Here is a 16,190-nt window from a genome sequence, read left to right on the forward strand (position 1 = left end):
AAAAATTAAAATGAAAATATCAATTTTTAATTGACAAAGTTAGCCTACCAGCTTACCAAAATAGCCGCACGAAAACTGGAAATACAGTGGAGAACATGGCAGGAGACTAACATTCCTTAATTCTTAGATCTAAAACCACTTTTTTTTTTCTCTCATTAGAAATTCAATCAAATTCTTACCCTTTGGATCTGTCATCGTTTAACATGAAACTGCATGTCCTTTATAGTTTAAGAACATCAACGTGGCATTGAACTGTTGATCGTAAATCTCCTTCCCCGCTGTGCAACGCAATGATTTAAAGAAGGAAAAAAAAAGCAATGGAAGACAAAAAATGTGATATAATTCCTTTGATCAACCCATCACCATTGTCATCAACACAAGGAACTGCTTCCAAACTTCAAACCATAGGGAACATCATAGTTTCAATAGTTGGAACCGGCGTTTTAAGCCTTCCTTATGCTTTTCGAGTCACCGGTTGGCTCGCCGGATCACTCGGCGCCATCATCGTCGGCTCGGCTACTTTCTACTGCATGCTCCTCCTTGTTAGTATAAATTCTTTCTTTCTTTATATTTTCTTTTTGTTATTGAAGACTTGCCTTTAACATTGGTACACAGATTGAGTGCAGGCACAAATTAGCATCAGAAGAAGAATTGAAGGGAAGAACAACGTATGGTGATTTGGGATTCAGGTGCATAGGAAAACCGGGGCGTTACATGACAGAATTTCTCATATGCATCTCCCAATGTGGAGGCTCTGTAGCATACTTGGTATTCATTGGCCAAAACCTTGCATCAGTGTTCAAACTCCATGGCCTCACCTTTCCATCATACATATTCTTGTTAGTCCCTATTGAAATGGCATTGTCGTGGATCGGATCCCTCTCAGCTTTCGCACCCTTCAGCATTTTTGCCGACTTATGCAACCTTTTGGCGATGGGATTCGTTGTTAAAGAAGATGTACAACAGGCAATTGTGGGGAAATTTTCATTTAGAGATAGGGAAGCCTTCAACTTGGGAGGGTTTCCATTCGCAGCCGGGACGGCGGTGTACTGTTTCGAAGGGTTCGGAATGACACTGGCTCTTGAGCAATCCATGAGGGAGAGGAAAACATTTCCTAAGGTGCTAGCCATTTCGTTTGCATGGATCATAGTTGTATATATTTTGTTTGGGACTTTTGGGTACATTGCTTATGGTGATGACACAAAGGATGTCATAACACTAAATCTTCCCAATGATTGGACAGCCATTGCAGTCCAGGTAAATTTTAGATATCTTTAAGCATACATTTAGTTTTCAAGCATGAACTTTGAGCTTATATTCAGTTACTTTATTATAATGAAAACTAAAAGGCCTCAATTCAAGTTAATACACATAATAAACTGCTCTGGTTACCTATCTACTTTACCATTTTCCACATTGCTTTTAGTTACTCCTAGTATCGGAACTTGTATTACGGTTGTCGTTTTGCTCCTCTATTGTATAAAATTTGATGTAAAGATCTAATCGATTATATAGATAGACATGGCCTGATTAAGCAGAAAGCAGAGAATTGAAAAAAGAACAAAGGGGAAAACATGTGCAGATATAGATCTTTAGTACCTTAAGGACTTATCACCATTCCTATTTACTTCTAAACAAAGATCTTAAGCATAACATATCACATAGATTATAATATTCTTAAGACTTTAACATACCATGGATTAGCACTTAACCTTCCATAGTTCCGTGTAATTGTTCGAGCTAAGACGAGGAAGTTGCACCAACAATATCGAGATCAGTTCAGGCCGCTTCTAGGAATACGAAGCTTCGTGTGCTTTAAACTAAACTAAGTTCTGTTTAATTTACATAAACTTGCAGAGCCTCTCTAGTCCTACAATGTGGCGCTGAAATTGTATAGTTAACAGAATGACATACTGAATTGGTGGTCTGATGCAAACAGATTGGTATGTGCCTGGGGTTAGTGTTTACATTCCCCATGATGGTTCACCCTGTTTGTGAAATCATGGAAGGGACGTTGAAGAAAAGATTTTGGTTTCAGAAGTTTCACAACAACGATTCCGAAAGTTCGATTACGAGATTAGGAAAGTTCGGAGTATGCATCGGTAGAGCAGTTCTGGTAATCGGTTTGGCGGTGTTGGCATCGTTCGTCCCCGGATTTGGCGTTTTAGTCTCGCTTGTTGGGAGTACAGTATGTGCATTGATCTCTTTTGTTTTGCCAGCCTCCTTTCACCTAACATTGTTGGGGTCATCTTTGAGTTTCTGGCAAAAAAGCTTGGATGTTTTCATTGTGTTGTGTGGATTGCTTTTTGCAGTTTATGGTACCTATACCACCATAGGTGGAGTCTGATACTGGAAAACAAAGAAATAAACAAATTTCGGTTTCGGAATATTTTGTATCGAAAATTCAGTTCGTCAAGTATATCAGCACATAGTATTTCATCTACTTCCTCTTTGCCCAATGGAATTGATTCCACCATTTTCATACTTCCATTTTGCTTTCGAATGTAAAATCCATGAACAATGATTTAGTTGTTCCTTTTCTGCTGTAAACATTTAGTAAATTTTACAAGTAGCATGCCAAAAATTCTCCTAAAACATTAAAATTCCCATCCAAATGATTTCAAAGTTAATTTTCTTTTTATTCTTTGTGTTGTCGTTAGTTTTTTTTCTTCTTCATCTTTATGATCGATGGCGGTATTAATCTTATTGTTGGTCGTTGATTGTCATATTCATTATTTTTCTTTCATTTTATTATATAGTATTTTTATTTTTTAATTTCTTTTAAAAAATTAATAGTTCTGCCTTGATCACACGTTATTATTATTTTATAATTTTTTAGAATTATACTTAAAAATATTGAAAAATATACTAAATTAAAAATTTAATTATAATTGATGGGTCAAATAAGATATTAGATTTTTCTTTTAGATTTTCAAAGTTAATTTTCTTTTTATTCTTTGTGTTGTCGTTTTTTAAAAATCTAGTGTCACATAAAAATAATTTATCAAAATTTAATGATCATTTTTTTAAATTTTACCATGTCTTATATTAATAATGCATATCATTATATGTCGTTAGTAGTGGATTTTGATGTGTAGTGCTCATTGTAGACTAGTAAAAAATTCTAGAATGCATGTCACACGTTGAAAGTGTAACTAATTTTATAGGATAAAATTTTTAAATGGTCATTAAACTATGTTAAAATAATCCTTTTGAATATGTAACTTTTAAAAATTACATAATAGACACTATATTTTAAATATTTTTACAAAACTGATACCATATTTTTAATTATCATTAAAGGGGTAACGTGACATGTTAAATTAATAAAAAAATATCATTCGATCTCTCAATTTCAACTAAAATTTTATTTTGATTTTTTTTCAATATTTCTAAATAATAATTCTAAAAACTCAATTATATATATATATAGTAATTCATAGTTCATTTTTAAAATTATAATTTTTTTAATTTATAATTAATTTTTTTATTTCATTGTGATTATATTTGTAAAATTTATAATTTATAATTTTCTAGATTCAACAATTTTAATTATCAATAAATTAAATCAAATTTTTATTAAACAATGTGATTCAATTATTTAACTTTTGATTAATAATATTAAATATAATTTTAAAAATATATTTATAATTTTAAAAATAATTTTTGAAAATCCATATATTTAAAAATTGAGTTTTAAAAAAATTTGGAATTATTACTTAAAAACATTGAAAAATGAATAATAAAATTGTAGTTACAATTGAGGGAGCAAATGAAATATTTTTTTTAATTTAGTATGCTACATTACCCCTTTAACAATAGTTATAAATTTATTGTGGTGTATATCAATATGCGACCTTTGCTATGGACTCATCTAGACTCATTATGTCAATTATTATTCTTTAGAATATTGGTTTATGTATTTACTCACCAATTGACTTATTAGTCATATTTAACTCAGAAAAATATAATAAAAAATGAGTGAATATTATTATAATTCTAAAAATTATAAATAAAACATTAATAGTTTACTATAATTCAATGTCAAATTATATTCTACTTAATTAAAATTTAATAAAATAGTATATAAGTAAAGTTAAAAGCCAATTTAATGGGGTTAATGGTCTATAAGCCTAAATCAAGAATGGCGTTGAAATTATAATTTAGACTTTGATAGTGTATCTGCTTTTTAAACACAAACAAAACCTATTGTGCAAGAAACTAAGAAAATCTTACGAGATGAAAGGCAAGAGTATTCTTTAGGGACAAATTGTTGGATATTTGGAAGAAGCATCAAAGAGTGATCTTCATACTGCAACCGTCAAATACAGATTTGCAGACACTATTTTCAGAACTCGACAAAAGATTAGGGAACTCCATGATAATGACGACAAATATGGTGCTGATTCTATAAAGATTAAGCAAGAGAAGGAAACATTCCAACGAAATCTGGTTGACAAAAAGACGAGAATCAAAACTAAGTTGATGAAGAAAAATATACAACGACGAGAAAGACAAAAAAGCAGCTCGGATTGCTTTGGAAAAGATGGAAAACACGGTTGGTATCGAGATTAATTTAGATGTTCAAAAAGACTTTGAGGCACTCATCAGATGTTCTTCATCATCCCCGTTGTAATCCATTCATTCGTCTTGTGGAAACTGAGGCGGCAACTGTTGCCAACAATACTAAAGGAGATACACATATTCAATCACCATGCAAAAAAAGACACAAGTTAAGGTTGCATCTTTCGCCGCCCTAAGCCACTAACAGCACCACCACAATTGAGGTTCTAGTCTGTCCTTTCATTTTTATGTTTCATGTTTTGTTTATTTGCATGTATACATTGCATTTCATGTTGTTTGTTGTTTGTTTGTTTGTTTGTTTTTTTACCTTTTCTTGTTGTCTTGTGTTTAAGTTGCATTGCATAACATTTCTCCATGAAAATTAGGACTAAACAATTGCCAAGTCTCTATACTTACCTGTGATGAGTTAGCTACCGACGACAATTCATGCCGAGAACCCTAGGACTTAGAGACAATTTGTGATTGCCTCAATGATACTTGTGATGCTTTTATTACTAATCGAATGTTGTGCCTAGTTAACTTACGGGTATTTTAGAGAATGTCATCAAATAAATTGCTAGATGTGTCAATCTGGTTCTAGCTTAACAGTGAATAAATTGCTAGATGTGTTTGTCTGGCTCTAGCCAAATAAATAAATTGTCCACAACAATCTTTTATATCTAGGACACTTCGCTGCCAAGACAAGTCCGGTACGCTTAGTGAAAGCTGAGTAGGAAAGATAATCTAAATTAGCATGAGTGAATGAAAGTCTTCACGGGATGACTACTAAATATGCTATGGAGTTCGTTGGTTGCACCATCTTATTACTCAAGCCTAGATAGGTAGTTGTGATGACCTGAAGCCTTAGTTAAGCTAAATTGTTAATTGTCGTGGAAATTATTGCTTTAATAATTGTATTTGATAATTAAGATATTTTCTATGATACCCAAACTGTTAAACTAACATCACTAAGAGCACACACATGCACGAGCATCACAAATGATTTGAGTTGATATTTTTTTGTTTGGAGGTTTGAAGGTGATTGGCAAGAATTGTCAAGGTTATGAGGTGACAAATACAGGGCAAGTGTAAGTGTTTTGTCATCTAATTGCCGAAGACAAGTTTTGTCATGCATTGCTTGAGGACAAACAAAAATTCAAGTTGGGGATGTGATAACTCTGTAAAAGGGTAGTATTTATGGTCTTTAGGTGAATTTTAGTTTAGACTTGAGCACGTTTTATTTGCTTATTTATTGTTTTAATTTGTACTTCATGCATATAATTTAATTTTAGTTGCATTTGTTCTATTTTGTAGTGGTAGTTGTTCTTCTGGTGCGTTTTCTTTTGTGCAGGTGGAGGAACGAGATAAAGTGAGGAGTTACTACAGTAGACAAAAGGATGAGGAGTCGCCGAGGGCATGTAAAGACGGACGTTGGCGGTGTATAATTTCGAAGTGTTCTCAATGACAGTGGCTCTTGAACAATCCATGATGAGAGCATCTTTCAATGCTTGTTTCAGATCTCGAGGAGAATTTCTGGTTTTGTAAGCTGGAAATCTGATGTTATTAAAACTATGGCCTTGCTTGCCAGGATGAATACACTTTTTCCTCCATTTAGGTCTAGGGAAGTTTTTAACGAGGCATTCATCCTTAGCGGATTATCAATAAAATTTATTTTTTGCCGAGCAAAACAACAAAAAACAATACATTAGGGAGAGGGAAACATTTCCTAAGGTGCTAGCCATTTCGTTTGTATGGATCATAGTTGTATATATATTTTGTTTGGGACTTTCGGGTACATTTCTTATGGTGATGACACTAAGGATATCATAACACTAAATCTTCCCAATGATTGGACAGCCATTGCAGTCCAGGTAAAATTGCAGATACCTTTAAGCATACATTTAGTTTTCAAGCATGAGCTTAGTCCTCAATTCAAGTTGATACACATAATGAACTGCTCTGGTTATCTATCTACTTTGCCATTTTCCACATTGCTTTTAGTTACTTCTAGTATCGGAACTTGTACTACGATTGTCGTTTTGCTCGTCTATAGGATAAAATTTGATATAAATTCTAATGGATAATCTCAATAGACATGGCGTGATTAAGCAGAAAGCAGAGAATTGAAAAAAGAATAAGGGAAAACATATGCAGGTATAGATCTTTAGTTCCTTGAGGACATATCACCATTAGCATGCATATTTACTACTAAACAAAGATCTTAAGCATAGCATATCACATAGTTTATAATCTTATTTAGACTTTAGCATATCGTGGATTAGTACTTAACCTTCCATAGTTCTGTGTAATTGTTCGAGCTAAGCAGGCCAGTTTATGATATTTTTGTGGCACCGGGTGAATATAAAATTAGGCCTCCAATATTAAATATCGATAATAATTAAATTGTAAGAGCAAGAAAAATAAATATTTGCTTATAAATTATTTTTTTATTACGTTTAATAAACTATCTAATAAATACAGAGTTATCTCATACATTTTCGAAGCTTTGAGTGAAACTAAAATACAGACTCTTATAAAAACAATTGTATATTCTAATGTTTTGAATAAATAATTAAATAATACATTAATAAATCGTATAAAAATGATTAAATTGGGGGCTTAAACTATAAAAGTAAAAAGTATGCTTGAAAAACTAGGGACCTCAATTATAAAAGTAAAATGTGAGATTAAAATAATTAGGGGCCTCAATTTTAAAGGTAAAAAGTGAGATTGAAAAAAATCATGAGCTCAATTATAAAAGTACAAAGTGGGATTGAAAACTTAGGATCATCAGTTATAAATGTAAAAAAAATTGGATTGAAACAAAAATTAAGGACCACAATTATAAAGATAAAATGTAGGATTACAAAAATTAGGTACCTCAATTATAAAGATAAAAAACTTAAATTAAAAAAAATTAAAGGAAAATAATAGAAAAATTATAGGGCCCAAAAAATAAGAGACTTGAACAATTGCTCGTGGTGCACTCCTAATTGCAAAAAAAAAATATAATTTTAATGAAAAGCGAAAAATAAATTTAAAAATATTGTATCAACATCGTTGTTGATTTTTTAACTATGGATAACCAACAAAATTAAAATGTAAAGTTAATTATAATTTTGAAAAAAATAATAATTGAATAACCAAAACAAAAATAAAATACTAGTTGCTAGTGGATTGCTTTTTTGTAGCTTTCTCTCTTTGTTTTTGTATCTCTATCCCTCTTTTTTCTTCATTTCCTTTATTTTCTCTGCAAGAGAGGGGTTTATATAGCCTCCTCGGTACTCAACCGCGATGATAAAACCTCGATGAGTCACCAGGGCTACTATAGTGACTCACCCTAGGGGCAGTGAGGTGTTCGGTGATCTTGCTGGGTGCATTTAATGCACCAGACCCTCTGAATATGGCTGGTGATGTGGTGGCTTCTTGTTGGAGCACCTGGAGGCGACGACGGCGAGCTCATCATCAAGCTAAGGCAGCGACCAGAATAACCCTAGGGTAGTAATGAAATTCTAGGGTTTCTACTGGATGAATCTGGCCCTTGGATCTCCATCTTGATCTGACGGCTAAGATTACTGGCGGCTGGAGATGTGTGGGAAACCCTAGCAGAAAACCCTAAATGAGTTTTGGGCCTGGCTCAGTTTTGGGCCTGGCTCGAGTTGAACTTGTAAAACGGGCTCCGGGTTTGTTATCAATTGGGCCTCCAAACTTATAATTGTATTATTTGTAATAATAATAATAATAATAATAATAATAATAATCATAATAATATAATCAATACGTAAAGTCGGACGAAAATGAATGTCGACAGTAATAATGGAATAAATACTTCCTATGTGATGTATTGATAATGTAGGATTCTACATTTTCGAGACTTTGTATTACTTACCATTTTGGGGCTTTTGATTTTGAATTTTCATCATTTCTTAGATGGATTTTGATGTTTGAGATATATGTAATGCATCATGTGTTGATTTAGAATTAATAAATTAATATTTTAAATTTAAATTTAATTATATGATATAAATATATTAAAATTAAAATTATTTTTTAGTACTTTAACATTTTTGAAACATTAAAATAAATTATTTGAGCTGATTTGAACACGGTCAAAATAGATTTGGGTATTGCGTTTTAAACCTTTTTTTCTTCTTGCCTATGGCTCCATATTTCCACTATTTATCTTATACCAACACTTTATTAATTAAGTAAATAGATCAAATAATGTTTTTTAATTTTAAATGAAATATTTAAAGAAGTGTACCAGCACATTTATTTTTTGGTCTAATTAGGGTTTAAACTCTATTTATTCAATAAAAAAAGTTAAAAGCCCAATTAATAGTTTTGAAACCAATATCAAGAAGTTGGAAATTTAATTTAGACCGCCATAGTATCTGCCTTTTAAACACAAATAGAAGCAATAATTGTCCAGGAAATAGAAAATGCGATGAGCTGAAAGGCATGGGCATTATTGAGGGAAAAGGTGTTGTAGATTTGGAACAAGTATCAAAGAGTGATCTACATGCTGCAACCATCAAATGCAGATATGCATATACCATTTTCAAAGCTCGATAGAAGATCAACAAACTCCATGATAATGACCACAAAGCTAGTGGTGATGATCCAATTAAGGTTAAACAAGAGGAAACATTCCAACGAAGTCTGGTTGAGGAGAAGACGAGGATCAAAACTAAGTTGATGAAGGAAAGTATCATATTAAAAAGGCAACGACTGGAAAGAGACAAAAAAGCGGCTTGAATTACACTGGAAAACAAAACGCAACCGGTATTGTGATCAATTTACATGTTCAAAAGGAGTTCGAGGCATTCATCAGATCTTCTTCTTAATGTTGCTGGTAATCCATGTGAGAACTATTTTTTTTGAAAGACAATGTGAGAACTATATTTGTAAAGAATGGGGTTGCATTTTTTGAATCTGCATTTTTGTATATATAGAATGTTGCAAACAAGATTTGTGCATACATTCATACATGGGTTGATTGATAAGGTTATTTTTTCAATATAATGAAATATCAGAGTATAGAATTAGTTGAGTTTTAAATATTGTTTCTCTTCTTCTTCTTTGTTTCACTTTAGGGTTTGCAATACTATATATATGCGAATTTGAGTTAGGGTTTTACTAGTAACATAACATAGCATCTTGAAGAAAAATAAGTTTAGAGGAAGGTCATCTTACCATAATAATTTGAAAGAAGGAGAAAGTTCAAACGACGGATCAAAGCTCATGGAAAGAAGGTGAGATAGTAACACTGTTTGTTCAAAACATGCCACCTAGATATCATTGGAGTGGGTTGAGACAACTATTCGGTAGGCATGGAGACATGGTTAGTTCTTATATAGCAAGGAAGAATGATAAACATGGAAGCGTTTTCGGTTTTGTTAGATTTTCCAACAAAAATGATACAGTTAGAGCAGTTCAAAGATTAAATGGATTCTAAATATTTGGGTATCGATTATCAGTCAAAGAAGCTCGGTATAGAGCCAAGAATCAAAGCTGGAAACTGAACAGACCATCAACCTCCAATGCAACAACCAGGGCATAACAAGAAAAAAGTGTTAGTGGAGAAAGTTAGGAGGAGCAAGCAAACGGAGGAGAAGTATTATACAGGGGGATATAGATGAGGAATTTGTTTGAAAGCTTCTAAAATGCCTGGTAGGAACGATGGCTTCAGTTTGTTCTTCGAGTCAGGTGGAAGACAGATTACGCGCATGAGGTCTAGGAGAAATTAAGACCAAGTTTCTGGGAGGGAGATTTCTTAATAGAAATAGATGTTGACGAGTTATACAGGATCATGAAGGATCATAATTGGTCGTATTTAGATGAAGTTTTTTTTGGAAGTTCAACCATGGTCAGAATTATACAGAGCGTCGAAAAGTAACATGGATTAAACTATTTGGGGTGCCACTGCACTGCTGGAATCATAGCACGTTTAATAGGATAGCAGAGCAATGGGGAGAATACTTAGCGATGGAGAAAATTCTCTTCAAGAAATGGGTTGTGAGGAGATGTTTATCCTTATAGCAACTAGTAGGAAAGAATCAATTGATGAAGTGGTATATTTGGAAGCAGTAGAGATATATTTAAAATTAGAATTGTGGAACATTCCACAAGCAAAAGTGATATAACTGTTCGAAAGTGAGAAGAAAAAAATGTATGTTGCTATAGATTCCGAGTCATCGGCAGAAGAAACATGGACTCATCGGAGGAAAAGAATACCGAGAGGTGGATTGAGGAAGATGACAATCAATTAGGTTGTATGGGGAACATACCTAGAGGCGGCTACTTGTCGAGTGAGGATGAGGAGGAAAGAAACATAGGGAGGAAGCAATTTTGGGACTGAGGAATAATGATGATGGATCGGGGAAGATACAGAAGCAAATCGAGGATATACTGGAACACGGGAGAGAGATGCAAAAGTTGACAGTAGGAATTTATTTATGTCTGTATGTGTTAATGAGAAGTAAAGGATAATTTAAAAGATTTTACTATATGGGAAGGTCGATTAGATACAAAGGTTGTGGAGGATGTGGTCAATATGGGCTTCACAAATAATTTTGTCAACAAAAGATCCAAGGGGAAGGAAGTCCAACAGGACGGGGTATTGGCAGATCGGCTGGGAGAAAAGCCAAAATCAGGGATAGATTGGGATGAACTGGAACAGAGGCTTAGCTTGTCAATACAACTGAGCGAGGATATTTAACGCACAAATCCAGGCAGAACCAAAGAGCAAAGGCGGGGAAAAATAAAAAAAAAATATAGTTCTCTTCAAAGAATAAAAGAGAAATATGCAGATACCAAAGGAAGAATAAAAACTGCTGAATCAAGAAAAATCAGAAGAAGGTGTAGAGCGAGGAAGAATTGACTGAACTTGAAGGCAGGTCACTGTAAGATGGCAGAGACAAAAGAAAGAAGCGAAGAAAACATTACAGATTGGCAGAGAATGGGTGTAGAGTTTTAAGGCTTAGAAGAGGTTTTGGTTCGGGAAATCAAAGCTGTGGAGGAATTGGAAGGTGAATCTCAATCTCAATCTATTGAATTTTAGTTGTAATCAGAGGGGAAGAGTCGAGATGAGGATCTTATCTTGGAACAAAAGAGGTATGGGCTCTAATGTTGAAATTTCTGAACTTAGGAGGATTATTCATATTCATAAAATTGAAGTTGCATTGATTCAAGAAACAAAGAAAGAGGAATTTAAGGAAACAAAAATAGGGAGCTTCTGGTGTGATGATGATTTTAATTTTAGATTTTTGAAAGCAATGGGTAAAGCTGGGGGTTTACTGTCTGTGTGGGATAAAAGTGATTTCAGATTGAAGATAGCTTAATTAAGGATATATTTATTCTCATAATAGGGAAGTATGCTTCAGATGATTTGAAATGTTCAGTGTTGAATGTTTACGCACCTTGTGAAATTACTGAACAAGTTACATTATGGGATGCGTTAGTGTTAGAAAGGAGAAAAAATAATAATAGATGGTTCATGGCTGGTAACTTTAATGTTATACGAAATCACAGCGAGAGAAGCGGATACTCTTATAGAAAAACTGAGATTGCAGTGTTCAATACATTCATAGAAGATTGTAATAACTTTGACATATCATTAGCAGGGAGGAAATTCACTTGGTTCGGGTCGAAAATAGAAGAAGTCGCTTAGACAAAATTATTGTTGAGGATGAATGGTTTCAGAAAATAGTGATGAAACACTATGGGAATTATCAAGAACAATTTTAGATCATTTACCTATACTATTGGATAAGAAGATTATAGATTGGGGTCCAAGACCTTTTAAGTTGATTAACAGCTAGTTACAACAAGAAAGTTGCACTGAGATTATTAATGAGACATTATAACTTGAAGAGTCATATGATGAGGAATTAAGTGTGAAACTAAGAAGACTGAAATGAGCACTGCAAAAATGGAATAAGGAATGTTATTGGAATGTTGATAATGAAACTAAAAAATGGAGCAGAGGATAAATGAGCTAGACAGAAAAGGTGATTTAAATGGACTGGATGATCAAGAAAGGGAGGAGGAAGTAAGCTTCACAAGGAAGTTATGGGATTTATTGAGAGAAAATGAGGATATATGGCGACAGAAATCAAGATTGAAATGGCTGAAACTTGGAGATGAAAATTCTATCTTTTTTTATAGGGCAGTTAAGATTCGGAGTAAAAAACGAATGATTTTAGGAGTTAATTTGGGGGAGGAAATGAGGTTGATCCGTTAAAACTGAGAGCAAAAGTCTCCAATTTTTTTAGCAACCATTTTCGATGCAAGAAGAAAGAATGGCATACGGAGACCAATCTTCCTTTCAAGCAAGTATCATTGGCTGAGGTTGAAGAGATGGAAGGTCATTTTCTACTGAAGAAATAAAAGATGCAGTGTGGAGTTGCGAGGAGGCCAAAGCACCAGTACCGGATGGGTTTAACATAGTATTTTTTTAAAAAAATCTTGGGAATGAGTAAAATGTGATCATATGAAGATAATGGATAGCTTTTATAGGGTTGGTAAATTGGGGAAAGAATGTCAATTCATCTTTTTTAGTGTTGATTCCGAAAGTGGACAATCCATCGGAAATTTCGGAATATAGACCAATCTCGTTGGTGAGCAGCTTATATAAAATAATAGCTAAAGTTTTAGCTAGGAGATTAAGATGTGTGATAGGAAAAGTGATAAGTGAGACTCGATGTGATTTTTTAGCTGAAAGGCAGATTTTTTATGGTATTTTGGTGGAAAATAAAGTAATCCATTCCTTGAATAAAGAGAGGGGAGGGAGAGGTGGTTTGATATTAAAGTTAGATTTTGCAATGACCTATGATTGTGAATGTTGGGAGTTTTTAGATTCCGTTCAGAAATAAATGGGATTTGGAAGCAAATGAAGATAGTGGATATGGGAATGTATCTTAACAGTAAGAGTTTTTGTAATATTAAATGGGTCTCCTACAAAAGAGTTCAAAATGTACAAAGGCTTAATGCAGGGAGACCCACTATCCCCTTTCCTATTTATTATGTTAACAGAGGCTCTTCATTTATTGTTGGAAGGAGCATAACGAAAAGGATTCATTGAAGGCATAAACAATGTGGCTCCAAACTCAGGCATATCACATACAATATTATTCCTCCGGCCAGAACAAAGAGGTCTCATAAACGTAAAGAGAATACTTAGATACTTCAAAATGGGTTCAGGGCTAAGCATAAATTTTAGGAAATCGTGTTTAGCGGGGGTGGGGTTGAAGAAGTCAAATTTAATCAATTAGCCCTCTTGTATGGATGCACTGTGAGTAAACTGTCATTTAAATATTTGGGAATACCATTAGGAGCGGATCCGAGAAAAATTTCAACGTGGGACCCTGTAATTGAAAAATTTAAAGTTAAATTGGCGGGTTGGAAAGACATATGTTATCTTTTGCTAGGAGAGTGGTCCTCATCAACTCTATTTTGTCAATGTTACTGCTTTATTATATGTCGATATTTCCTATTCCAAAAGCAGTGTTATCAAAGATAGACAAAATTAGAAGAGGCTTTCTTTAGGGCTATGATGGGAACAAAAATAAGTTGTCAAGGGTGAACTGGGGAAGATTGTGTACTCCTAAAAAGAAAGGTGGGACTGGAATAATTAATCTGAGGGCAAAAAATAAGGCGCTATTTGGAAAATGGGGGTGGAGGTTTGAAAACGAAAGAGAGGCATTCTGGAGTCAGTAATATGCCATAAATATGGATCAGACAAACTGTCTTGGTTGGTTAGTCAAGGAAAAATCAAAGACGCTTCTATAACATGGAGAGGGATCATTAACAATTTGAAAAGCGAAGAAACAGTAAAATGGATGAGTGGTGATTCATTTCGATGGCAAGTGGGAGACGGAAATCAACACTGTTTTGGGAGGATGTGTGGTATGGAAAGAATGCACTAAGGTTAAGATATCCTCGAATATATAGGCTAGTGTCAAGAAAATATAAAATGGTTTATGAAATGCTAATTGTAGGTGAGTGGCAAAGACTAGAAATGGCAGCTCTGTTTGATAGGCAACTCTTGGATAGGGAGCAAACCATAGTCTAAAATATAAAAGGAGAAGTCGACATGATAAAGTTAAATCCGTTTGTGGCTGATCATATCATATGGGTGCATGAAAATGATGGAATGTTTAAGGTCAAGCAAATGACAGATTTGCTGCTTTGTTATGGAAATTTTGAAGATGACCATTCAACTTTGATAAGATCTAGAGTCTAAAGGTTCCTCCGAAGGTGAAATATTTTTTATGGATGCTAAAATTGAATAGAGTGCCAAAAAAGATTTTCCTAAAAAATAGAGGGATTATGCTGACAGACAATCAATGTTTATGTCCTTGGTGTGGAGATGATGAAGAAGACGCGGACCATTTATTTGTGACATGTATGTTTATGGGGTGCTTCTGGAATGCTTTTTTCAAGTGGTGGCATATAACTGGTTGCAATTTCCAAACAGTTGACGAATTATTTGTTTTTTGCTATCAGTTTTGATAGACAAGTTCAATAGTATTGGCTTGGTATGTAAGTTTTGCAGTAGCGCTTTGGAGTCTCTGACTGGCTAGGAAGAATTTGTTTTTAGGAATAAAGGTACTATACTTAAAGACATTCTTGTTTATGTGAAGATGAAAGCGTTAGCTTGGCGTAAGGCGCTGAAGGAATTTAATACCGTATATGAGAAACGTTGGTGGGATTGTCCTAGGGATTCAGTTGGATCAAGTGAAGATAAAAAAAGATTGAAGATAGTCTGGGAACCTCCTGTGTTGGGTCAAATGAAGTTCAATGTGGATGGATCAACTTCAAAGGAGGTAGCAGTTTGCGGGGGAGTGTTAAGGTCTGCAGAGGGACATGTAATAGCGATGTTTTTTGGGCAGGTTTCAGAGGTTAACTCTGAATATGCAGAGCTGTTAGCAATTAAAAATGCCTTAGTGGTATACAGTGAATCTAATTGGTGTGGTAAGGCTAAGCTGATTGTAGAATCTGAATCTACAGTAGTGTTGAATTGGGTGCAAAAATATTCTGTTCGACCATGGACGTGGGGAGAAACTTTTCAAGAAGTTGATGGTATTGTATTGAAGATAAGGGATGTTAAGTATGTGTTCATGCCAAGGATAAGTAATAATATGGCAGATTACTTGGCCAAGATGGGTTCGAGGAGAAAGATATGTTTAAAGCAAGTTGGTAAGATGATGGTAGGGGACTGTTATGCTTAAGCACTGTTAGCATTGTATTGCTAGATTGGATAGATCTTGAGATGCATGCACGCATATGGGGTTTCTTAATCCAGCTAGATATAGTGATGTCATTTTGAAGCCTCTGCAATTTTTAATCTTATCATATGTGGGGCAGTTCGGTATTAGGAGTGTTTTTACTTTTTGATTTTGTGTATTAATGTTTTTGTGTGTTGTTCCCCAACTGTGGAGTACTCTTTTCCCCTATTTAGGATTAGGGGGGTTTAATGAGGCTCTTATTGGGGATATGTTAACCTATAAGTGAAATAAAAATACAGTTGCTGAGCAAAAAAAAACATAACATAATATAATATAATGGATAAAAGAGTCAACCTACATGCATCGAATGTCAATTTTGTCCTGAAAAAGAAGATG

At 34.0% G+C, this 16,190-nt stretch overlaps 1 protein-coding gene across 2 annotated transcripts; it reads left to right on the plus strand.

Annotated features, from left to right (window-relative positions):
- Window positions 1-311: 311 nt before the first annotated feature.
- On the plus strand, window positions 312-2,406 carry LOC120181106 (amino acid transporter ANT1-like). 2 transcript variants are annotated; one of them, XM_039186313.1, is made up of 4 exons: window positions 312-542; window positions 616-1,257; window positions 1,940-1,997; window positions 2,034-2,406. In XM_039186313.1, the coding sequence occupies exons 1-4, from the start codon at window positions 318-320 to the stop codon at window positions 2,345-2,347; spliced, it is 1,239 nt and encodes a 412-aa protein (XP_039042244.1). In that variant the 5' UTR covers window positions 312-317; the 3' UTR covers window positions 2,348-2,406. The 2 variants fall into 2 exon arrangements, with proteins under 2 accessions (XP_039042244.1, XP_039042243.1); XM_039186312.1 differs by having other exon boundaries at window positions 1,940-2,405.
- The last annotated feature ends 13,784 nt before the right edge of the window (window positions 2,407-16,190 follow it).

This window comes from Hibiscus syriacus, unplaced genomic scaffold (assembly GCF_006381635.1).
Source record: "Hibiscus syriacus cultivar Baekdansim isolate YM2019G1 unplaced genomic scaffold, ASM638163v2 tig00112508_pilon, whole genome shotgun sequence".
NCBI lineage: Eukaryota > Viridiplantae > Streptophyta > Magnoliopsida > Malvales > Malvaceae > Hibiscus > Hibiscus syriacus.

Excerpts from the sequence above, each read along its gene's own strand:
- LOC120181106 (XM_039186312.1), top strand. The coding sequence starts at position 318 with ATGGAAGACAAAAAATGTGATATAATTCCTTTGATCAACCCATCACCA. Across the intron at positions 543-615 it reads TCTACTGCATGCTCCTCCTT|ATTGAGTGCAGGCACAAATT; the intron begins GTTAGTATAAAT and ends ATTGGTACACAG. Across the intron at positions 1,258-1,939 it reads GGACAGCCATTGCAGTCCAG|ATTGGTATGTGCCTGGGGTT; the intron begins GTAAATTTTAGA and ends TGATGCAAACAG.